This window comes from Marmota monax, unplaced genomic scaffold, assembly GCF_021218885.2.
Source record: "Marmota monax isolate L192 unplaced genomic scaffold, Marmota_monax_Labrador192_F-V1.1 WCK01_AAM20220418_F8-fsc00012, whole genome shotgun sequence".
Taxonomy (NCBI): Eukaryota; Metazoa; Chordata; class Mammalia; order Rodentia; family Sciuridae; genus Marmota; species Marmota monax.
The window spans coordinates 33,523,532-33,547,532 of record NW_026695227.1 but is presented as its reverse complement, the minus strand read 5'-3'; the positions used below and the strand labels follow the sequence as shown (position 1 = coordinate 33,547,532).

At 49.7% G+C, this 24,001-nt stretch overlaps 1 protein-coding gene across 1 annotated transcript; it reads left to right on the top strand.

Moving 5' to 3' along the window:
* Positions 1-16,199: 16,199 nt before the first annotated feature.
* Krt8 (keratin 8) lies at positions 16,200-23,962 on the top strand. The gene is made up of 9 exons (XM_046435601.2): positions 16,200-16,637; positions 19,270-19,478; positions 20,190-20,250; positions 20,880-20,975; positions 21,530-21,694; positions 22,026-22,151; positions 22,628-22,848; positions 23,006-23,064; positions 23,530-23,962. The coding sequence occupies exons 1-9, from the start codon at positions 16,293-16,295 to the stop codon at positions 23,718-23,720; spliced, it is 1,473 nt and encodes a 490-aa protein (XP_046291557.1). The 5' UTR covers positions 16,200-16,292; the 3' UTR covers positions 23,721-23,962.
* Positions 23,963-24,001: the final 39 nt, after the last annotated feature.

The following is a 24,001-nucleotide window of genomic DNA, read 5'->3' as shown; positions in this document are numbered from 1 at the left end:
GAGACAGGACCACAGCCCTGGGACTAGAACTGAGCCTTCCTTGTCCTCTAAGATAGAGTGGATTCGACTGCATTTTTTTTGGGGGGGGGGCGTGGAACTGGGGATTGAACCCAGGGGCAGTTAACCACTGAGCCACATCCCCAGCCCTTTTTTATATTTTATTTAGAGACAGGGTCTCTCTCAGTTGCTTAGGGCCTTGCAAAACTGCTGAGGCTGGCTTTGAACTTGCAATCCTCCTACCTCAGCCTCCACAGCTGCTGAGATTACAGGTGTGTGCCACCATGCCTGGCTCAACTGCAGTTTTTAAAGCTAAAGAGGCATTTAATGTTGGAAGAGAGAAAACCCATTAAAAACTGTGAATAAACTGTAGAACTCAGTGACAAAGGAATAATTGAAGTGACAGTGCTGTCCAGTGTCTGTACCTGACTTCTCTAGGAGGGAACATTTCTGGCTTGGGGCTGACTGATAGCAATCTGAGGCCCTTAGCCTTTGTGTAGATGAATCATTCTGACCCATCTCTTTGTTCCCACCTCTGCCTAAGAGGTCTCCTTTTCTCCTATTTTACTTCTGAATGGAGCACCCATCACGAAGTGACTCAGGTATGCTGCAGGGCCCACAGTGCCCCGCAACCCCCAGTGTTGACTCAGCTGAATCAATCTCTTGGAACCCAGAGATAGCTATCCTGGCTCTCTGGAGGTGAGTGGGTGGGAGATAAGGTTTATGGTCCCAGAGAATGGCTCATTCTCCGTGAGGCTGTGCATACAAACCTCCTGCCCTGCCGCATTCCTCCCGGGCCTGGCCTGCCTGGCCTGGCTTGGCCTGGTTTGCTCAGACTTTTCTAGGAATTCAAACAGTTGAGAGTTCCATTTCAAAAATCTGCTTAGCGCCTCCTCTACTTGAGGTTATGTCTGGCCTTGACTCATGGAGGTCTACCACCTCCAATCTCACGTTTCTTGGCTTCTGGGCAGACCTGACACTATGTAGGTCTCAGGGAGGAGAGTCCTAGCTGGCTCCTTTATCTTCTCGGGTCCCTCATTTTTGCTCCCATTACTCCTTGGGTTAGTAAGTCCTTCCTTCAGTCTAGCCTTTTGGTCTTTGGAGAAAAGGATGCTCAATGGTCACTGGCTGTTACTGCAGTAGGAGGGAACTAGCGAACATGGAGCTGAGCCCCTGCTTCATCTCAGGAGCCTTTGAACTGGTGAACTGGGTGGTAGGGAGGAGGGGCAGGTAGGAAGGACAGCAGAAGGAAGGGAGAGATTTTGGAAAAGAGTGTAAAGAACATCTTTTTTTTTTTTTTGTAGTTGTCAATGGACCTTTATTTTATTTATTTATATGTGGTGCTGAGAATTGAACTCAGTGCCTCACACATGCTAGGCTAGTGCTCTACCACTGAGTCACAATCCTAGCCCTAAACATCTTTCATGATGAAATTAACTTCATCTAGGAGAGAACATAAGCTGAGAGGCACATCAAACTTGGTGTCAAGTTGAATGCTTTTCTCACTACATTGCAAAGACTTTAAAAGTTCTAAAACCAAGTTAATTCAAACTTAAGTAATAATAAAAATCATTTCAATAATTTCAAAACATAATAATAAATAATTTTAGGAGCAAATGGTCCCTCCCCTTCGTTAAACAGATAAGGCAGTTGTAGGTCAGAACAATGACCAGCAATTGAGAGATTGAGACTAGAATATGCAAAGGGATATTTTCCTGCTATTCTCAATTAACATGGGAATTGTTTAGGACAATTCTCAAACCCAAAAATATATTTATCTTTATTTGAATTATACATCTTAGAAAACTTTTTGGTTCTAATCACAAATCCCAGAGGACTTTTGGGATGCTGGGAGGCATTTGCAGAAGTGAAAGAATTTGAGGGTGTGTCAACTCAGGGATGAGTGAGGAGGGTGCTGGGCCTGGCTCACCTCTCCTGGGGCTTCTGGGCCTCCCCAGATCAGCCAGGTGGCTCCTGCAGGCCCGTGGAAGGCATGTCCGTTTATCAGAGCTGCTGGCTGATCAGTCAACGTCTGTGCCCGCCTGTGCTGGGCTGGAGAATCTGCATTCCTGTCTCCTGAATTGCTCAGCCTGTTTCTGGGTATACCCAGGGGGTGGGAAACTTGACTTTTTTCACCTAGAGCCAGAGAGCTGGGTTCACTTCTGATCTCCGCACTTAGGTGCTCTGTGACCTTAAGAAATGTACAGAAAGTTTCTGAGCTTCCATATCCTCATCTGTAAAATGAGGCTATTTTGTACTTCCCTCATAGTTTTGTGAGGATTTAATGGGGGTTATAAAGAGCAGAGGGTGCAGGGTGTGTCTTGCATGTGGTGCCAGCTCTGAAGGACAGGGAAAGGGAGGTGTAAGGAAGGGCAGGCGACGTCCAGTTCTAGCTCTCTCATTTGCTACTGATCTAGCACAAGCTAGTTTTATTTATTTTATTTTGGTTTAGTTTTTGCGATACTGGGGATCCAACCCAGGGCCTTGTGTCTGCGAGCAAGCACTCTACTGCTGAGCTATACCCCCAGCCCTACAAGCTATGTTTTTAAGTACCAGGCTCAGGTTCCTTAGCTCTAAAATGCAGATAATACTTATTTCATTGTTTCTGTAAGGATTAAAAGCTGCAGTTACCTCCCTTTTTTTTTTAAGAGAGAGGGAGAGAGAGAGAGAGAGAGAGAGAGGCAGAGAGAGAATTTTAATATTTTATTTTTTAGTTATTGGCAGACACAATATCTTTGTTTTGTATGTGGTGGTGAGGATCGAACCCAGGCCGCACGCATGCCAGGCAAGCGCGCTGCCGCTTGAGCCACATCCCCAGCCCTGCAGTTACCTCCTTAAGGAAACTCCTAGGCCATGGGAGGTGAGTGGACCCACATTCAGATCTGGGAGATCCTGCCAGAGTTGGGGATGCTCAATTGGAGGCTCCAGAATGAGTGCTAGAGGAGAAGGCTGGGAGAGCAGTCTGGGAGGGTTTCCTGAAGGAGGAAAGCCAGGCTGGAGGGGTAGAGAGAAGGAGGGTCTCTGGGCCAATTAATTGCATAGGTGGAGAATTTGTAGAGGAGCTGGTGGCCAAATGCAATAGGGTCAGGTTACGGGGGCGCAGCAGGTGGGGGTTACTGTGGGTAGGTGTGGGAGACATGGGCACCCTGGGCCCAGGGGTCTAGGAGGAGCTTGCTGCTGAAGCTTTGAGTAAGGAACGCTGGCCCTGGAGGGGAAGGGCCCTCTCCCTCGTGGGGCTTTCCCTCTTCTGCTGTTCCAGCTTCTCTTAGTGTTCTCTGGATGGTCACCTGGGAAACCAGACAGGCCAGAAGGGAAAGGGTAGGGTGTGGCCTCGAGGAACAGATGGCCACAGTCCACAGTTCTGACCTGAATGTAGAAACTATGTATGGTGAGTTGAGTTGCCATGGGAACATGCCTAACAGGTCCCTGAGGCTACACTGGCCTGGACTGGCCTAAGCCCAGCCCAATCCCATCATTCAAGTCAACAGATTTCTCCTAAAATCTGGGAATGCGTCACAGCTCTAGGTTTGGTGTTATCTCAGTCCTTTGATAGCAGGGAATCTGGGATGGAGGTTGGTTAATGGGTAGCAACTGTCCATACTTGAGCTGTGCTCTGTTTGTCTCTTTGAGTGTCTTGTTATCTCTTTTAGACACAAACATGATGGAGCAGGCCCAGCCAGTCGTTTGTGAATTCATTGACCATGCATTTGTGGAGTGACTCTAGGTGCTTTTCTAATGCTATAGATATGCAGTCAACAAGATAGTCAAGGCCAGGGCTTCAAGGAGATTTCCACTGTGGCTTTCAGGAGTCCCCCAAGTCTGCCCGGATGCCTAATAAAGGAGAGGTGATTTAGAGGCTCAAAAGATATTAAAAATATATAGATTATATAATTATATATAAATATATATAATCTATATTTTTTGAATTGCTAAATAAAATAAAATTAGTCGGCCTCTGGGGCTGGCATCCACTTTACTGCCAGTTCTGGGAATCTCTAGTGCACCCCAGTCCCCGGGCAACCCGTGTAGACCTTCCCAGTGCCAGCCCACATTGTCCACCAGAGGTGTAGCCACAGCTGTGTCCTGCCAGGCGGCACGGAGCTCCTGCTGCACGTTCCTTTTAAGCATTTATTTTCCTCTGCAGAGCCACAGCCTCTGCTGCTCCTGCTGTTTTCCCCTGGATCTGCCTTTTTTTGTTTGTTTTTTAAAATTGATTTTATAGCATTTCAGTCAGTTGTACATACTTAACCTGAGTCTAGTCATAAAGAAATATCAGTCAATTGTACCTTGAGGTACAGACTCTCATAATCCCAGCAGACTCTCTAAATAAGCTAATGTCATGAACAATTTTTGAAAATATAAAAAAAAATAATAAGAAAATGTTTTTGGGTCAATTTCTCTCAGGTTATCAGTAGTATTGCTTCTCATAATGGATATAATTGGACACTGAATCTGTAAGACAGTATAATTGAAATGAACATGCTCAGGCTTTGGAATTAAACCCAGGTTTGGGTTTAAGTCCTGACTCTGTCACACTAGCTAAAGGACTTGGAGTTTTAGTTTCCTGATCTGAAAAATGGGAATAATGTTACCTTCCTTATGGGTTATTTTAGTATTATAAATTTATATTGTAAGAGACATGACACTTTGAGGCTTGAAGCAGTGGCTCACATCTGTAATCCCAGCCACTTGGGAGGCTGAAGCAGGAGGATTGTATGTTGAAGGCCAGCCTCAGCATTTTAAGCAACACCCTGTCTCAAATTAAAAAAATTTTGAGAAAGGGCTGTGTATGTAGCTTAGTGGTAAGTGGTAGAGTGCCCCCAGGTTCAATCCCTAGTACCACAGGGGAGAAAATAAATAAGAAAGAGATATGACATTTTGATAGTAGTGCTGGAAGAAATGAGAGATAGGTAGAAAGGAGACAAAAGGAAGTAAGACTATAACTTTTATCTGAAAGCCCTGTGCTGAGCTTGGGTATAGCTCAGTGGTAGTACACTTGCTTAGCATGTAATAAGGCCCTGGGGTTGATCCCCAGCACCAAAAAAAAAAAAAAAAAAAAAATCTTGTGCTAAGTTCCTCATATCTTTCCTCCCAAACCTATTCTCTCTTCCAGGCTTGTTATTCCCAAATTTCTGAGAAATCTACAAATTTTCACTCACAACCTTAAAGTTACTGAAAATTTACTCACTTATAAAAATTGCCCTGTGTGTTATTAATGAGCTCACAAGTACATGTATTTTTAAAGTTGATTGAGCAAAGGAAGATAAAAAACTGTAATATAGGGTATTTTCCCAACATTTTCTACTGATCAGATAATGGAGAAGACGTCAATGGGAGAAGGATCCTGAGAACTCCCAGATCATCATACACTGTCTTGTGATCAGTAGGCTGAGATCATCCCTACATACCTTCCCATGACCACCTCTCACCAAGTGCCCAAAAGTGTATCTCATTCTTGGGATAACCCTCATTCTCTCTAGAATGTGTATTCCTTGTTTTCCTAAATAAATCTCTGTGCCTCAATATCTGATGTGTGCTGAAATTCTTTTATGTCAAGGATCTTGTCATCCTGAGTTGAGGCCCTTCTCTTTAGGTCTTCCTCAGACCCTCAAAGCCCCTCCTCCCCAACCTCTGCCACTCAGTGACAGTAGGAACCCAATAAATGAGAACCACTATTATCACCACCATGATTCCCACCCTTGTCACTACCACTATTACTACCACTAGCATCACTAGCAGAGAAAGGTGCCCTGGACTGACAGTTGGGGAAGGGACTCGGTGTCAGTAGGTAGGGCAATGTTTGCATTACTGGTTCCCTGGGAATTGAATTTGCAAGCATCTGTTTTGCATGGTGGCAGAGGTTTGTATATTATCTGTCCTATAGCCTCCTCCTGATGGTCCCCATAGCCACTTCCTTCTATTCCCTCAATCTTCTGAGCCAGTGCTTTCTCCTCCCTGACCGCCTGCAATAGGCTGGGCAGGCACTGCAGAAGACACCAAGACGATGCCTGGCACACTGGTCAGTCCTGCCAGGAGGCCGTCTCATTTAGGGGAACACAAAGTCTTAAGATCCTCACAAAGAAAATGTGTCAAAGCAGGTGTGGGGTGGGGGCTGTGGCTCAGCGGTAGAGCGCTTGCCTAGCATGTGCGAGGCCCTGGGTTCAATCCTCAGCACCACATAAAAATAAATAAATAAAATAAAGGTATTGTGTCCAATTTAAAAAAAAAAAAAGCAGGTGTGAACACAGGTTGAGCGGTGGTGGTCCTGAGACGGTGCCCGGATGGGGAAGCTGCACAGAAGGCTGCAGCACAGGAAGGGACAAGCAGAGAAGGGTGGTGAGAACAGAGTGGAGAGAATCGAAACCCACTATCAGGCACCATTCCCTCATCTCAGGTCCCTATCAGTCATCTGAGGCAGTGGTCACCCACATTTCAGCTGATAAGAAAGAATCTCAGAGAGGTTAAGTAACTTGCTGGACTTTATACTGTTAGGAAGTGGCCCCCAAATTCTTCAGATTGCAGATAGACATGGTGGTGATAGTGCACACCTGTAATCCCCTTGACTCCAGAGGCCGAGGCAGGAGAATCGCAAGTTGGAGGCCAACCTCAGCAACTTAGTGAGACCCTAAGCAACTTAGTGAGACCTTGTTTAAAAAAAACAACAACAACAACAAAAAAAAAAACCAACTAGCCAACAAAACAAAAACCCAAAACCAATAAACAAAAAACCACACGCACACACACACACACAATTCAGTTCTTCAGATTGCACTCACTGCCCTCTGGGTTTCTGTCCCATAGAGCTGCAGAGCAGGAGAACATAGGAGAGCAGGCTTGGGCAATTCCCCAGTGAGGAGTCGGCCAGGCCCAGTCCTTCCCTTCACGGTGTGTGAACTCGACACTGTCCATCTTCCCTGGCAGGTCTTTATGAGCTTAATTCAAGCAGAAGTTCGGTGCACATGGTAGGCCCTGAGGAAATGGCTCTGACAACCCTGCTGAGACTGAGCCCTCTTGACCTTCTGCCTGAGCGCTTCCTCAGGGCTTCCCGGTTGATGAGGACCCACTTTCATAGAGTTCCCTTTTGGGAAGTCTTGCTTACAGTGAGCAGAAATCTCTCTTTGGGGGAGTCCTTCCTGTTGCTTCTAGTTGTATCTTTTGGCCACTCAGGTGAATGTCCCTTCTTCCTGGGGGCAGTCCTCAGCTTCCACACATGGCAGGAACCTGAGTTCCCAGGACTTGAGTTCCCAGCTCCTACCACTATGTCTTGCTGGAATACGGTTTCCATTCTCCTCTGTGTCCTAGATGTCCCCTGTCTCAGTTCTCAATTGTTCTGGTCAGTCCCAAGAATTAGACAGGAGCTCAGGGGCTGGGGTGTGCCTCATAAGTGAGGTCCTGAGTTTGACAATCCCCAGCACCTGAGGAGAAAACAAAAGCCAAACACTGTTCTCCAGTCAGGGGAGAAAATGGGCTGGCCCATACTGCCGCCTGCCTGGGGCCACTCACGCCCACTGTGATGTGGCTGGAGAACAGTGAGAGGTGGCACGAGTGGAACAAAATTAAGGAGGCCAGAGTAGACTGTGGGTTCAGGGGAGGGTGCACACAATTACTCTGCAGCATCTGCTCTTGGCTTGTGCCCTGCTAGACAGGCTGGCCCAGAGAGAGGAATAGTCAGTCACTGGAGGAAACTGCCCTGTCCTGTCCCCAAGGAGCTGTGGTCTGAAAATGCTGGGATGAATGTGATGGTGGGGGTGAGCCCAGTGGCTCATGGCAAGTTTCTGCATCAGCCTGGCTGATGCAGAAGGTGCTAGGGTTTAGCAGGAAGCACTCCTGGACTCAAGCCTGTGCAGTCAATGGCCACGCCTATTGGTTTTAGTGGGATTCCCTCCCTTTCTTCCCAGGTTCTTGCTCTACCATACCACAGCCCCCCACCCCCTGCATTCTGTAAGAAAACTCTTCTATTCTGCTTCCAGATATTTTCCCCCCCTTGATATTGAGGATTGAATACTAAATTGCATACTAAACAATGTGGTCTGCCATTGAGCTACATCCCTGGCCCTTTTTCTTTTATTTTGATATAGGGTCTCACTAAATTGCCCAGGCTGGCGTCAGACTTGTGGTCTTCCTCCCCAGTAGCTGGAATTACAGGTATACACCATGGGGCCTGACTTCCTGCTTCCAGTTTTTAGCCCTACCATCCAACCTACCTGCCCCAGCACCTTAGTGTTCCTACAGTTCTGCTTTAGTCATGTCACCCCCTGCCCCACACCTCTGGCCCCTGTGACCTACAGAATAAACTATATGGCCTTAGAAACCCCCAATCCCACTTTCCTCTCCATCAACCTTTTCACACTTCCCTGGTAATCCTGAGCTGGTCAAGAGGCTCATCACATTTCCAGATCTTTCCATTCATACCTTACTTTTCTTAGCTTATCTTTCTCAAGGGCTCTCCCTTTCTTCAAAGTCCTGTAGCTTATGTCTTAATCCTTTATTTATCTGAAATCAATATTGTGTTTGATAAGGCACAGAAGGTAGACTTATGCCAGCTACTCTTTATATTTATACAAGGGTTCATTGTGTACACCAATATCTTTATGCCCCTGCAACTCTCTGGGTTTCCATGTCTTTATTTGTGTACATTTGGGTTAGTGCATATAGTGGACAGCTGTTGTTTTTGCTCATCCTGTGCAGCATCTCTTCCCCTCTTGTGGTGAATCACCTTTTTGCCTTCCTTTTATATAGTCTGGGTGGGGCTGAGCACCACTCCTCAGGGGCCTGGCACAGGACCTAGTCTAGTTAAAATGACAGTAGTCTGTGAGCACCCTGGTGCAGGGTTGGTTCAGAGATGAGTATGTGACCTGTCAGCCCAAGGACAGGGGCCTTGGAACTTCAGCTGGAAGCAGAAGGAATGAGGGGCTCCTTTGGTAGGCACCCTCCCTGCAGCATGGATGTGGCCGGCCTGAAAAGGAGGTCAACATGGAGGAAAAAGCTAGGTTGAGTAAGACAGGATCCTGATGACCAGCCTCTTATCTGGTTAGGGTGCAAGTCACACACGTCCCTGATGCTCCCAGTTGTGAGAGCAAATAAATAACCTTTTATGCTGCAGCCTCATTGACTGGGTGTCAGTCACCTGTGATCAAGTCCAGAGCCATGGGGTGGATCTGGGTCTGGACATGTGTGTTATACATGACTGTGTGTGCGTGTGCATGTGTGATGGCATAGGAAGATGGTGCGTATGAGGCTGGGGTGGGAAGGCCAGGGGAGGGGTGTGGTATGTATCCCTGCTCCTGTGTGTCATGGGCATTGAAGGTGGCAGGGCACCTTGGAGTGTGTGTGTGGGCAGCGCGTGTGAGAGGGGAAGTGAGGGCATGTGTGCACCTGTAGAGTGAGAGGGCGGGCGAGGGGCTGTGTGGCATAGGCCAAGGTTGCATGGCACAAGGTGGGGGGTGGCATGTGAAGGTCTCTTTGTCCCACATGTCCTTTGTGTTCATATATCTATGTACATACAAAAGCACCTGCTCAAAAAACACCTGCTTGTCACGGGAAGCTTTCACCCCTCCTGAAAAATTGTTTTCAGATGACCAAAGTCAAATTCCCTGGAATCTCTGAATGCTCCACAAACTCATAAATCCTGTGTTGATGTTGGTGGTGGAGTGGGAATATTGGAGGCTGTTTGGACCCACCCTCTAATGATATCAGAGAAGGAAACTGACAGGTGGGACTTGTTGGGGCACAGCCAGACTTCAGATAGATAGGAGTCACTGCTTCCCTCTGCTCCAACAGGTGGGGGGGCAGGGCTGGGCAGGGCTGGCCTTGGGGCACCTCCCTTTTGAGGAGACTCCCCTCAGCCCCTCCTCTGTGGCTGCGGTTGCCTTTATGGTGGGTGATTAACCTGGGGCTGAACCTTCTTTGAAACCTGGGTATTTATGGCTTCCAGCTCATGGGTGCCCTTGATCCCTGAGCCTTGCCTTGGAGGCAGGCTGGGCTTCAGCTCTTTGAGGTTCCCTGTTGCTTCTTCTCCCCTCAGCTCCTCACTTCACACAACCAGATTGTTTTCCTGAGGCCAGAGCTTCCCAGCCAGGACACCTGACCGTGTGACCGTTTGGAGTGGTCTATATCCATGTGGCATGTTGGCCATCTGCCCTCTGAGTGTCCACAGTCCCTGACCTGACCACCTCAAGACCGGCTTGCCATCCACACACGATCATTTCACTTAGGCCGTGACTGTGGGAATGGTCGGCAACAGCCTCATCTGTGGTTGGTGAGACATGGAGGCCGGAACATCCCTCAAAAGGCCACCCCTGCCCATGAATCTTCACTAGTGCTCCATGACCTTCTCTCTGTTCTGGGTATGGAAGGGTCACTGATCTGTGGATCAGGAAAGCAGGAAAGGGGCCCTTATCTTCACCTAAGGCAGGGTCCCGTGCCTGGGTGACAGTGGGTCAGTGTGGGCTCTACGTGGGGCACTATGGCAAGTTATGCGATATCATGGCATTCAAAGGCTCTTGACCAATCCCATGAGTTATGGGCTTTTAGGGAACATCTGGAAGATGTTCTTCAGACCACAAGATTCTGCTTCACAAATAGAGAAACCAAAGAGTTCTTTTCTCCAGTTTTTAAACTAGTGCCTGATAAGCAAATGAGTGGACAAGTTAATGAATGAATTAAAAGAGGAAGGAATAAAGGGCTCTGTCCTTGTCCTCTTCCTCCTCAGGTTGACCAACAGGATATTCTGGACAAGGCTCCATTGCTGAACTGCTCTCTGCCTCTCTACCATGAAGAGGGACCCTCTAGCTGTCCTTGCTTAGCATCTGGATGGCCATCTTAAGTGACAGCTGCCATTTTAAGAAAAATTTTGCTTTCCTGCCCAAGGGCATTTTTGAGAAAGGCTCACCACTCCCCCATACCAACCCAACCCTTAACCAACCCCGTTAGGTCTCTCCTGGCTCTAATCCCTGAGCCTGCCCCATAAAAGTCCCAAACCCCAAGCCTGTTTTGCCTCTCTCCATTTATAGAGAGATGGCCTTTATTTGCCAGCTCTGACAAATAAGCTCTCATGTGGATCTCTGCCTTTCATTTCTTACTCACCCATCTCCTGGTTCCTCGCTTTCCTTTCAGTCTCAGTGGTGGAATGTCAGGCTCAGGGGCCTGAATGGCTCTGTTTTTCCCCTGAAGGACAGGGTATCAATCCTCCTTTCCTTTTTTTAAAAAAAATTTGTGTGTGTATGTGTGTTGGGGGAGGGTACTGGGGATGGAACCCAGCGGCGCTTTACCACTGAGCTACATCCCTACCCCTTTTTCATTTTTTATTTTAAGACAGGGTCTCGCTGAGGCTGGTCTTGAACTTGTGATCGTCCTGTGTCAACCTCAGGAGCTACTGGGATTACAGGCATCCTTCCTAAGCAGGAACTCTAGTGAATTCTAGTGACTCTGGTATGTTTCCCCTAGGGACAGAAGGGTGTGTTCATAGAGAATCTGATGGTGGGACTGTAACTAAGGTGTGGTGCACAACCCCAGCCAGGGCATGTGTGGGTGTACTGACCTCTCTCCTCCAGGTGTGTTGACATGCTGCAGATAGAGGACCAGAGCTAAGGAGAAGGGCGCCAAAGACACTGAACCATAACCGGATCCCCTCTGCAGGGACTTCACTGCCCGGCCAATGGCGGTCTTTCCTTGTGTGGTATCAGTACAGATGAGGGTGTTGAATTAGATGCAAGACTTCTTGTCATCTCCAGGCTGTTGGGCTGGGTCTGCCTCCTCCACGATAAGGCTTTCCTTGCCATCCTCTCCCATAACCTGTTCTAATAATTTCTAATCACATCTCTTATCAAAACCAAAATTTCAATTCAGAGGTGTTTCACCTCCCATGTGCAAAGATCTATGGTGATAAGACATGAACCAAAGGCTCTCAGGATTGGGATGATTGGATGTTCTCATCCAAAGAAAGCTCTTCCTGAGAGGAACACTCCTCCAGGGAGCCCAGAGGATGGCTGGTGAGCAAGCCTTGGTCTCAGAACTCCCAGGGAATGGAGCTTGCTACCTCCCTAGGCAGTTGGTTTATTCCCATCCTGCTGCCTTTAATCATCAGAGCTGACACTTATGAAGAAATAAGTCACCATTTGCTAAACATTGACTATGAACAGTTTTGGCCTTGAGGCATACAGCACAAAATCAACAATCAGACCTATTTTATTATTCATGATGTGACTTACTGAGGGTTTACTCACCATCTGTGACTTCCTATTTAAACTAATTGTTCTGCTGTCTCAAGGCTAAACCCAACTATTTCTATGACAACAATAGTTTTTTTATTTTATTTTTAAAATTTATTTATTTATTCACTGTGATACAGAGGATTGAACTCAGGGGCACTTTACCATTGAGCTACATCCTCATTCCTTTTATTTTTTGAGATGACAGTCTTGCTAAATTCTTGAGGCTTACCTTGAATTTGTAATCCTCCTGCTTTAGCCTCCAGAGTCACTGAGATTATAGGTGTGTGCCACCAACCTGGGCTAATGATAGCATTTTAAATAGAACCTTCCTTTTTTTTTGGTACTGGGGATTAATCCAGGGGCACTGAACTACATCCCCAGAGTTTTTTTTTTTTTTTTTTTTTTTTTTTGAGACAAGGTCTTGCTAAGTTTCTGAGCCTGGTTTCAAACTTGCGATCCTCCTGACTCAGCCTCCTGAGTTACTGGGGTTGCAAGTGTATACCACTGACCTGGCTACTTTGCCCTATCTTTGACAGTAATTTCGGTACTTTTGGGGTGTTGCCCTAACCCAGGGGTAGGAATACTCTTCCCTTTAGCATGGAAAAAACTCTTATATTGCCCCTCCAACCTTTATGCTGACCTACAAATTCCCTGCTTTTTTTCATGTAACTGGATTGTGTTTTTGTTTAAAATTATTATCCTTATTATTATTTTGTGGTACAGTGATTGAACCCAGGGGCACTCCACCACTGAGCTACATACAGCCCTATCCTTTTTTATTTTGAGACAGGGTCTGACTAGTTTCCCAGGCTGGCTTTGAACTTGTGATTCTCCTGCCTTAGCTTCCCAAATTGCTGGAATTATAGGTGTGTGCTACAGCTACCGAATGATTGAGATATATATATATATATATACATACACACACACACATATATATGTATATATATACACACACACACATATATATGTATAGTTACATTCCTTATAAATTGACCATTTAGCATGTACAATTTAACATTTTTTAGTATATTTGCACACTTGAGCATCTTCACTATCACATGTAGAAACCCTGTACCCTTTGCATCTACCTCCATTCTCCCCAGTCCTGGGCAACCACTAATCTATTCCAGACATTTCAAATAAATGGACTCATATAATACATGGCTTTTGTGGCTGGTTCCCTTCACTCAGCATAACATTTGCAAGGCTCCTCTGCATTGGGGCATGCATCAGTACTTCATTCCTTTTTGTTGTAACAATCCTTTGTATGCTGCTACCACATTAGGTTTACCCATTCCTCGGTGGGTGGACATTTGGATTGCTCCCACTCTGGGTGTTATGACAATGCTGCTGTGATGTGAGATCAGTGGATTGATTGGTCCTCATCATTGAGAACTTGTTGGGGCCACCTGTTCCCGTGACTGTAAGAATAACAGCTACCTGCCCACCTGACCTTGGTCCCCAGCCTTTACTGGAGCCCAGAGCTTCAGGGCCCTCCTCAGAGGAGTAGAGGGCTGGGCCTTAACAGGAGCTTGTGTCCTGTTAAGGCTCCTTCCCCTTCCACTCTCCAGGAAAGGCGGTTTAGGGCAGAGTCATCCAGGCAAAACAGTCACCTTACTGCAAACACCGTCCCTTTTGTTGAGCAGGCAGCAGTGGCCAGAGACAGCCCTACAAGGAGCCGAAACCTGTGACTGCCCTAGTCCTGTTCTCTCCCTTACCTCATCACTTGGCCCTAGTCCCCAGGACGTAACCCTTCTGCCTCCACCGGAGGTCCTAAGTGGAGACCATCAGAGGGCAGTTGTGGTCTCTTCTATGGCACTGAGGCTGGGTGTGGGTCTCTAGGACACGTTGGCTAGATGACATGCAAATGCTTCTGGCCCTGGACTGCTCTGGGCTGCCCCAGGAAAAAGGAGCTCCCTGTGGGTGAGATCTGGAGCAGCATTCTAGCGTGCACACCAAAGGGGTCCTTACAGCCCCTTTGCCCTCACTTTAAGAGGACCTAGAACAAAAAAAGCAGGTCATTGGGGTGGAGGGGGCTGAGAGTTCAGGAAGGGGTCTGTGTGGCTGTTTTGTGTTCCTCCAGCCGCCTAAATCAGGATCTCTGGCATAATGCCCCTCTCAGTCAGCACCCCTCCCGATCCCTGTAGAGTGGGGCAGGGGAAGGAAGGGAGCTGCCTGGTCCCTCCCTAGGGCGGCCTGCCATACCTGTCTGACCAGGCCCTCCCTCTTTCCTTCTGCCTTTTCAGTCCCAGGTTTGGCACTGGGCCCGTCCTCCCTCCCTTTGGTCTTCTGGAAGAAGTCCCTCTGGGTGTGGGTGTTTGTTGGAGAGGGGGTGGCATGCATTCAAATCAGACTTCCCAAAATGAAACATTGTTTAAAGGGGCTGGGAGAGGACCTGGTGTAAATAAGTTCTAATTAGATTTCCCCCTGCCCAGCAGGAGGCCATGGGTGGAGAAAAGCTAGGAGGGGAGGAAAAGCAGCCATTGTGACCCCTCTCTGGATCTGTGGATTTGTCTTTCTAGAGGGGACTTCGAAGTATGTCCTGTCTGTGCCTGTCTGTCTTTTTTGATTTATTTATGTCCGTAGGAGGGCGCTTCTGAGTCTCTGTGGGGCGGGGGTCCTAGAAGCCTGTCCTGGGATCCTGAGTACCTCTCTTGGAGGAGGATGCAGAGGAATACACATATCAGTATATCTGTCCTCCCAGTAGGTGGTCACCCCCTTCCTGGGTTGGGGGCTGTATGCCACCTGTCCCTCTCCCCCAGGGGATCTGGGTACCTGACATCTGTTGGTCTCCCCACTTAAGATCCATCCAGACCACATATCCATGCCCTGTAGTACCTTCTAGAGAACCTAGCCAGCAACCAGGTAATTGCAGGTGAAATCTTTGCCTTGGGGACCCAAACCTCCTGCCTTCCACCCACATCCTGCCCCGCCTGCCACACCCAGGCCTGGAGTGCCTTGATCAGCTTTCCAGTCTCCTGCCCGACACAGGTGCACACTGTGCCCCAACCTGCTCTCCTGACTCACTCCCATAATGGGCTCAGAGAGACAGGTGCAGGAACTCTTCCCTCATCTCCTCTGGCCATTAGGGGCCTGGTAAGAGAAAGAGGGTCCAGGTGGCTGCAGAATGACTCATCACCTGTGCCAATCAGCACCCCCCCCACCCTGTCTCACTGTGCATGATTCACCCACAGGCAGCAATGGGAATGACTCCTCCAAAGAGCAATGAGAACAACGGAGACCCTCAGTGCAGCTCTCCTCTTCCTGTTCTCCATCCTCCTTTTCTAGGTTCTCTGTGGCCCTCAGGGAGGCCTCCAGTGTTCAGCCTAGCTTGGGGAGCCCTGGGATCTTGAGAGCACTGGGTTGTGTCCAGGAAAAGTGCCGTGCGAGATCTCTTTATCTTGCACCTACAGACCTAGAGGGAAGGCAGCCAGTGTGTGTGAATGCTTGTGTTCATTCATTCATTCCACAAATATCTACCCAGCCCCTTCTGGCATTGTACCAGCTGCTAGGGGTACTGCAGTAACTTGGAGAGAGGAAGCAAATGGTTGACCTCAGATCCCAGGCTTGGGAATCCAGGGCCCTGTTGGCCAGTCTGGGCAGACCCTCATACAGGAAGGTGTCTTTGGGGAATCAGCTACTTAAAAGAGATCCAATTGCTAGAGAACCCTTTCCTGCCAGGAGAGGAGGAGACCCAGCAGTCAGGGTTCCACCGGCTGGGTGACCCCAGGCCAGCCTCCTTGTTACCTGGCTTGGCGGCTGGGTGGATTCCTTCCTCCCAGTCTCACACAGACTGAACTGCTCTTTGCTGTGTTTAGGGTGGTGCTGGAGTGGGCTCCCGAGTGGGAGCAGCTCTCTGCTGCCCTCGCCTGAGTCCTTCCTGGAGGTGGCAGGTGTCGGGTTAGGCCCGGCCCCCCTCGAGGCCTAGCCACTCAGGTACGAGGTCTTTTCCCCTCCCCTTTGGCTTGGCTTTCTTTTATAAGGGGCCTTTCCTGGGCGCTGTCCCACTACTTAGAAGCAGCTGCTTGGCTCCTTCTTGAGTCTCTTGTCTTTGGCCCTCCTGCCTTCACTCCAGCCTCAACCATGTCCATCAGGGTGACCCAGAAGTCCTACAAGATGTCCACCTCTGGCCCCCGGGCCTTCAGCAGCCGCTCATATACGAGTGGGCCCGGTGCCCGCATCAGTTCCTCCAGCTTCTCTAGGGTGGGCAGCGGCAGCAGCTTCCGGGGGAGCCTTGGCTCCAGCATGGGCTTGAGCGGCAGCTATGGCGGGGCTGGTGGTGTGGGGGGCATCACAGCAGTCACCGTAAACCAGAGCCTGCTGAGCCCCCTCAAGTTGGAGGTGGACCCCAACATCCAGGCTGTGCGTACTCAAGAGAAGGAGCAGATCAAGACCCTCAACAATAAATTTGCCACCTTTATCGACAAGGTAAGAGTCCTCTGGGTTTGCATAACTGCCTGCTGTGCCCAGAGGGTCCACGCCCTTTCTCCTGGTCACCCTCATTGGCAGCACATCTCCAGCCCCCACCGGCTCCTGCTGGGCCCCACCATCCTGGCAACGGGTCCCTTCCAGCCTAGGGCTGGCTCCTCCCGTGCACTTTGATTTGGGCTGGGTCAGGGACCCGGGAGAGGGTCTGCACGGCTTAGAACTATAAATCCTGGGCCTTCCACATCTACCTCAGCCCCAACCGAGTTCTGACCTGCCAGTAAATCTCTCAGCCTCCAGCCCTTCCAGCTGTTCCACTGCTGGGTGGGAGGGGAGCCCCTCCAGATTCACTCCTTTCCCCTAGCACTGTCCCAAAGGTTCCACAACGGTGACCTCAAGTTTTTTTCTTTCTTCCTTTTTGTTCAAAAAGGGTGGGGGGAGGGTTTGATTAGGGTTCTAGGAGTTTAAGAGAGGGAAGTAGGTGTCTTGGTTCAAACGGGCAAGTATCGATCGATCGAGGCCTTTGGCGCCTGCGGGCTTGAGTGTGGGGGCACCAGGCTGAGTCACGACTTGCCCCGGGCTGCCCACCGCAGTGGGGGCGGGGCCGGGCTGCCGCGGGACCTGGCGCCCAGGTCGCGCACTCTACCTGGCCGAGCTCTCCACGTCCGGGGGAGATGCGGGGCCTGGCCTCGGGGAAGCTCGTCCAGGATTCAAAGTCTGAGGGCGTTGGACACCCCGCCCTGGTGTCACGTCCTGTTGAATCCGGAGTTTATGGGGCGGCCGTCCGCCAACGCCCCTCTCCCCACTTGGCCCTTGTCCCCTTTCACTCTTCCTACCCGGCTCCGCCCCAGCTATCTGGCTCCACTTTCCCAGGGAGGGAGCCAGGCCGGGTTTTGCAGCCGGAGCTCTGCGGCCCCAGGGGCCCCGGGGGATTGGCCCTTCCCTGCTGACTGGCTCCTGGGAGGCATTGTGGGAACGGGAGGAGGGAAATCCTGGGGCAGACGGTTCCCATCGGAATTGACCTCCCCCAGGAGCGCCTCTTCTTTGCTCAGGGCTTGCTGGTTACTTTCCAAGACCCTTTCACTTCTCGGCTGCGTTTGTCTGGCCTTGGGCTCCTTACAGAGGACAGTCAAGCGCAGTTTAGGAGTCCGAATTTTGATTCTCACGGCTTGAGGAGGTTTTCTTTGGGTTACCTTTGGAGTCTCACTTCCTCATCTGTGAAATGGGCGTGGTAATCCCTAAATCAGAGATTTGGCCTATTCACACAAGCGATTATGGAAAGACTGTGACCCACATCAAGCATTCCATTAGGATTAAATATGATAGACACTAGTATTTTTTTTAAATGATTTTTTGGGGGGCAGAATGGACTGAGGAAGAAAGGGTTTTACAGAGGGGGTTGTGGAGAAATAACTGGACTGTACTTGCAGAAAGTTCTTCTTTTCAAAGTCTCTCCAGTTTAAAAAGAGGTTCTTCCTGTCCGTTGACTGTGCCCACCAGGCACAATTTTGGATTAATTAAAAAAAAAATCGATTCCTTGTTTTGGAACAAGTCTATTATTCCTTCTTCTTTTTTTCTTCTATTATTTCCTTCCTTAAAAACATTTTCCCACTAAAATTTCTGAATTTTAATCTAAGAAGAGGATTCCATGAGCTCAAGGAACCCAGGGCCTATGTGTTTGGGGCAAGAGTGGGGTGGGGAGAATCTTTCCATGCAGAAGAATCTCTAAAGAAGTGCTGTGAGGTGGGGGGAAGCACCTCCACTCTGCAGATGACCCTTGCTCTAAGTGACTTCTAGGCAGAGATGGGGCTCCTGAAAGGGCCCACCTGAGTTTCTTGAGGCCCTTGCAGGGTTGGGGAGACCCAGACTCTGAGAGGAGCAGCAAGTCAACTTAAGCTGCACAGGTTAGTGTGAATGTTGGCTAGAACCTAGAGCTGTTGGCCAGTGTGCTCTGGGTGTCAGGGCTAAAGTTTCCCTTGTCTGCCTGAATCCTTCCTTCAAAGTCATTCCAAATAATAATGATGAGGATAAGATTTGATATACATAATTTATTTTCCTTTTCAGTCTTAAATAGAAAGCTTGGCTGTTGCTGGGTGTGGTGTCACACACACCTGTAATCCCAACAAATTGGGAGGCTGAGGCAGGAGAATTGTGAGTTCAAGGCCACTCTTAGCAACTTAGTGAGACCCTGTCTCAAAATAAAATATAAAAAAGGCTGGGGATGTGGCTCAGAGGTTAAGTGCTCCAGGGTTTAATTCCCATTACCAAAAAAAACCCAAAAAAGCAAGCTTGGGTATTTTTATTGATCTGTGACATGCAGCCTAGGTAAATGAGTCCTGTTCTACAGCTTCAGCCCAGCTCTGCTAGCAGTCTTCTTCCAACCATGCCCTTCCCACCCCAAGTGCTAGGGGGACAACTCCAACTCCAACTCCATTGCCCATCTCACCACTCATTGTTTCATTGTTCTTATCCTCTCCCCCATCATAGGTGGTCCCCCCAGAACAGCTAAGTAGATCCCTGAGTTCTGAGGACCTCATTGCTTGGGGAGTGGACTGAAAGAAAAGATAGTGCTTGCTTCCTTCAGCATCTGACCCTGGGCTGATGTGGACCTTTTTGGTCTCTCCTCCTCGTGTAGGTACGGTTCTTGGAGCAGCAGAACAAAATGCTGGAGACCAAATGGAGCCTCCTGCAGCAGCAGAAGACTGCTCGCAGCAACATGGACAACATGTTTGAGAACTACATCAACAACCTTCGTCGGCAGCTGGAGTCACTGGGCCAGGAGAAGCTGAAGCTGGAGGCCGAGCTTGGCAACATGCAGGGGCTGGTGGAGGACTTCAAGAATAAGTGAGTTCCCAAACCCCCTGTCCCCCCTGAAGTCATCCTGACTGACCCCACCCCCCAGATCAGAGGCCCAAGTCCCTGTGGTCCTCTGCTTGTGGCCACGTAGCACTTTATACTTAGGGTGATCATCTAATTGGGCTTTCTTGGGATAGTCTCTGTTTGTGCCCATTGTCCTGGATTAATTATTCATAACATCCACCTCTTCAATCTCAGGACTGTCCATATTTGGACAAGTTACATGAAATGCTTAAGTAGTACACCTAGATAGGCAGCCAACAGGCTTCACTTTCACATTTACAGTCGCTGGTGACCTATTTATGTCACCATAAAGGTCTCATGTCAGGCCCTGTTGTGGATCCTCCCAGTATGCCCAGCGCAATGTGTATTCATGAAATCGGAAAGGGATTTCTTGTTCTAGACCTTCCAATTGACAGAACATGGGGTGTGTGGGCAAGGGGAGAGGGGAACGGATGGGGAGGGCCAAAGAACCACCCCACTCATATCCTGCATTTCTGTGAACTGAATTTTCTGGATATTCATGTCCCCCTTAAAAGATCCAGGGCAGGGCTGGGGGTGTAGCCCAGTGGTAGAGTGTGTGCTCAGCATGCCCAATACCCTGGCTTTAATCCCTAGCATCACCACCATCAGCAACAAAAGATGCAGGGCTACCTCCCCTTTGCTTTCATGCTCTGATCCTAAACCTTTCCCCACTAGGTATGAGGATGAGATCAATAAGCGTACAGAGATGGAGAATGAATTTGTCCTCATCAAAAAGGTGAGGGGTCCTCCTATCTCTCTTCAGATGCTGGAGGCTGGGGCTTAGAGACTTGAAATAAGAATTTTCTAGAATCTGTCCTTAAATGTTTCTAAGTAATGGGACATATTCATTTGTTTTAGCATTTGAGTTCATTCAGATGTATAATTTGGAAAAATACAGATAGGTAGCTAAATACATTTGGACAGAACTCTGGACATCAATGTTGGAACATGGTTTAAAAAAAATGGAAACCTGCACCAGAGTCTCCATGCAAAGGACCCAGGCTCCAACTATGGCTCCAATAGAGGGATTTTATACAAGAGAAACTGAATAAAACCTGTTAAAAAAAAAAAAAGGGAGAAGAAAGGGAAAAAATTATGGAGCATAATTGGAGGTGTGGCTATAGAGGGCTTCCTGGAGTGGGCAGATGGGGAGTGGCTACTGCAGGAAGCAGAGTCAAGGTGTATGGGGTGGGGATGCAGACGCGGCGGACAGAACCTGGGCTGGAGGATCAGCCATAAAGTGGGGGGAGGGGAGGCGATTAGTTAGAAGGTTCCAAGTCCAGGTCATGGAGTGGACGTTGGGGAGCCCTTAGGTTGGGGTTGGAGGTGGGCCCTCAGCTCAGAGCCCTCTCTCCTCACCCTCAGGATGTGGATGAAGCTTACATGAACAAGGTGGAGCTGGAGTCTCGCCTGGAAGGGCTGACTGATGAGATCAACTTCCTCAGGCAGCTGTATGAAGAGGTATGCTCTTAGGGGCTTGCAGAGGAGGGTACCCATCCTGTAGTGCTCCACCCTGGGACCTGGCCAAAGGCTCCCTCCATCCCCTAGTACACCAACTGACAAGAAATATTAGCCCACAATGTTATTCTAGTGGCACTGTCCCCTTGCATAAGGGAGGGTTTATTATTGCATTTCAGAGATGAGAAAATAGTTTCAGAGAAGTGAAATAACCTGTCCAAGGCTGTCACAGAGTGTTGACCCAGGAGCTACTCAGGCCTGCTCCATCCCCAAAGCCCTTGTCCTGATCCTTGGGGGCTGTATTGGCTGCCTCTGGGGGCTTAGTATTGGTGCCGAGAGCAGGGAAGGGGTCTTCTCCGTTGGTTATTTACTGAAAGCCAGGTTTCCTTTTGTCCTTCCCTCAATCTTCCAGGTCCTTGATGTATCGTCCTTCTGTAGAAACTTGGCCCTCTCCCAGCCCTAACTTCCTCCTGCGCCTCTCCTGTTGTCTTATCCTCTATAGAAGGCTCCTTTTGTGCAGGGACAGAGCCTCACCACCTGCCCCTCTGTTCCTCTAGGAGATCCGTGAGCTGCAGTCCCAGATCTCTGACACATCTGTGGTGCTGTCCATGGACAATAGCCGCTCTTTGGACATGGATGGCATCATCGCTGAAGTGAAGGCCCAGTACGAGGAGATTGCCAACCGCAGCCGGGCTGAGGCCGAGAGCATGTACCAGATCAAGGTGAAGAGCAGGACCACTAGGCTGGGCCTTCCCTTCTGGCTTGTTCTGTGTCCTAGCCCATGAGAAGGGAGCAGGATTTCAACTCTGCCTGCTGTGAGCTGGGCCTGCAGAATGGGTGGCTGGTGGCCTGAAAAGAGGCCTCTAGTGGTTTTATATGTATATGTGTGTGTGTTGTGTGTGAGATTTTGTGAGTGTGTGTAGGAACTTGACAGGAGGTTGAGATGACCGAGTCTCTCTGACCTGGCTGAGAGGGCACTGTCCCTTGCGGGGAGGGCACCTGAGGGTCCAGGGGGGTCCCCTCTTGAATCTCATTCCTGTCCCACGTCTGCAGTATGAGGAGCTACAGACTTTAGCTGGGAAGCACGGGGATGACCTGCGCCGCACCAAGACGGAGATCTCTGAGATGAACCGCAGCATCAGCCGCCTGCAGGCAGAGATTGAGGCCCTCAAAGGCCAGGTATCCAGGGGGCTGGGAGCGGGGCAGGATCCTTGGACAGCTTTGGGTGAGAGAAGGTCATGTAGGAAGGAGGGAGGAGTCTGGGACCCGAGCTGGAGGGGCGACTTTTTCAAACTGCTCCTGGGAGGCTGAGGGACACTGAGCAGTCTCTGGGACTAGGACAAGGTGACGGGGGCTGTCAGGTAGGATGGGGTCCAGGATCCATGCCCTGATTTATTTAATTGGTCCTATCTATTAGGGCAAGGTTGGGTTTTGCTCCTTTATGGAGAGCTGAGAACCCAGAGCTCTGGTTCTGTTAAGGTGGGGGACTTAAAGTGTCCCAGGTGGAAGCGTGGGAAGGGAAGTGCCTGGAAGCTGCTCTTTCTGCATTCTGCTTCCTCTTTCTCACGGTTGGCATCTTCTTTTGCATCTACCTAGAAGAGGGACAGAGGGTGGGTATACCAACACTGCCAACTTACTGCTCTGCTTCCCCACAGAGGGCATCCCTGGAGGCCGCCATCGCTGATGCTGAGCAGCGTGGGGAGATGGCCATTAAGGACGCCAATGCCAAGGTGGCCGAGCTGGAGGCTGCCCTGCAGCGGGCCAAGCAGGACATGGCGCGGCAGCTGCGCGAGTACCAGGAGCTGATGAATGTCAAGCTGGCCCTGGACATCGAGATCGCCACCTACCGCAAGCTGCTGGAGGGCGAGGAGAGCCGGTGGGTGTGGGGCTCTCTCACTGGTCCTGGAGCCCCATTCCTGGAACCTGGGGTGGGGAGGGATGGGGACTGCCTGGAGCCCCTTTGGGGCTTGGGTCCTGTTCTGGGACAAGATGGGCCAGGAGTTGGCTCTGACATCCTGTGTATCTGGGTATAGGCTGGAGTCTGGGATGCAGAACATGAGTATCCATACGAAGACCACCAGTGGCTACTCAGGTGAGTGTCCTGGGAACTGGGGATGGAGGCCAGGGTTCAGGCGACCTCTGGGAGGGGCTGTGCTCAGCAGCAGTTGAGGAGACAGAGGAGGAGCAGGATTCCTGTTCTTGGGAGAAAACCAGGGTGACAGGTGACATACCCAGGATCCAAATAATGTAAGAACTAAGAGAAGGCCCCCTAAATAAATGGTAGCTGGGCACCAGGCATGGTGCTAAGTGCTTTATATGATTTATTGTGCTCATTTTTTTTTCTTTTTTGAATAATTATTGTACATTTCCCTCTTACACAGTGGAGGAAGCTGGGGCCCAGTTAAATGCCTTGTCCAAGGACAAGCAGCTAATATGGCAGCCCCTTCCCACCCTCTTCCTGGTTCCCTGGCAGTCCTGAGTAGAGAAGGATGCTGTGACTGGTCAGGCAGACTTAGGCTGGAATCTGGGCTCATGTGCTGCTTCTGTTTCCCCCCAGGAGGGCTGAGCACATCCTATGGAGGCCTCTCCAGCCCTGGCCTCAACTACGGCCTGAGCTCTTTCCAGCCCAACTTCAGCTCTGCTGGGGGCTCCAGCTCCTTCAGCCGCACCAAGGCTGTGGTTGTGAAGAAGATTGAGACTCGTGATGGGAAGCTGGTGTCTGAGTCCTCTGATGTCCTGCCCAAGTGAACAGTCTCTGTGGCTCCTCCCAGCCTCCTGCCTCCTGCTGCTGCCCCCAAGCCTGTGGGGGGAGCAGCTGTAAGGGGAGCTTGGGGAACAAGAAACCCACCCGAGGCTTAGCCCTAGCCCTCACCCACCCCTGGGGGCCCCCTCTTTTGCCTGGAGTATCCCCTCTTATCCATGCCCTCAACCCCAAACCAGTTCATTTGTTTTTTTTCCAAAATAAAGCCTCAGGCGGCCCTGCCAACCAACCCTGCTATGTGTGTACCTCATGTCCACAGGGAGGGCTC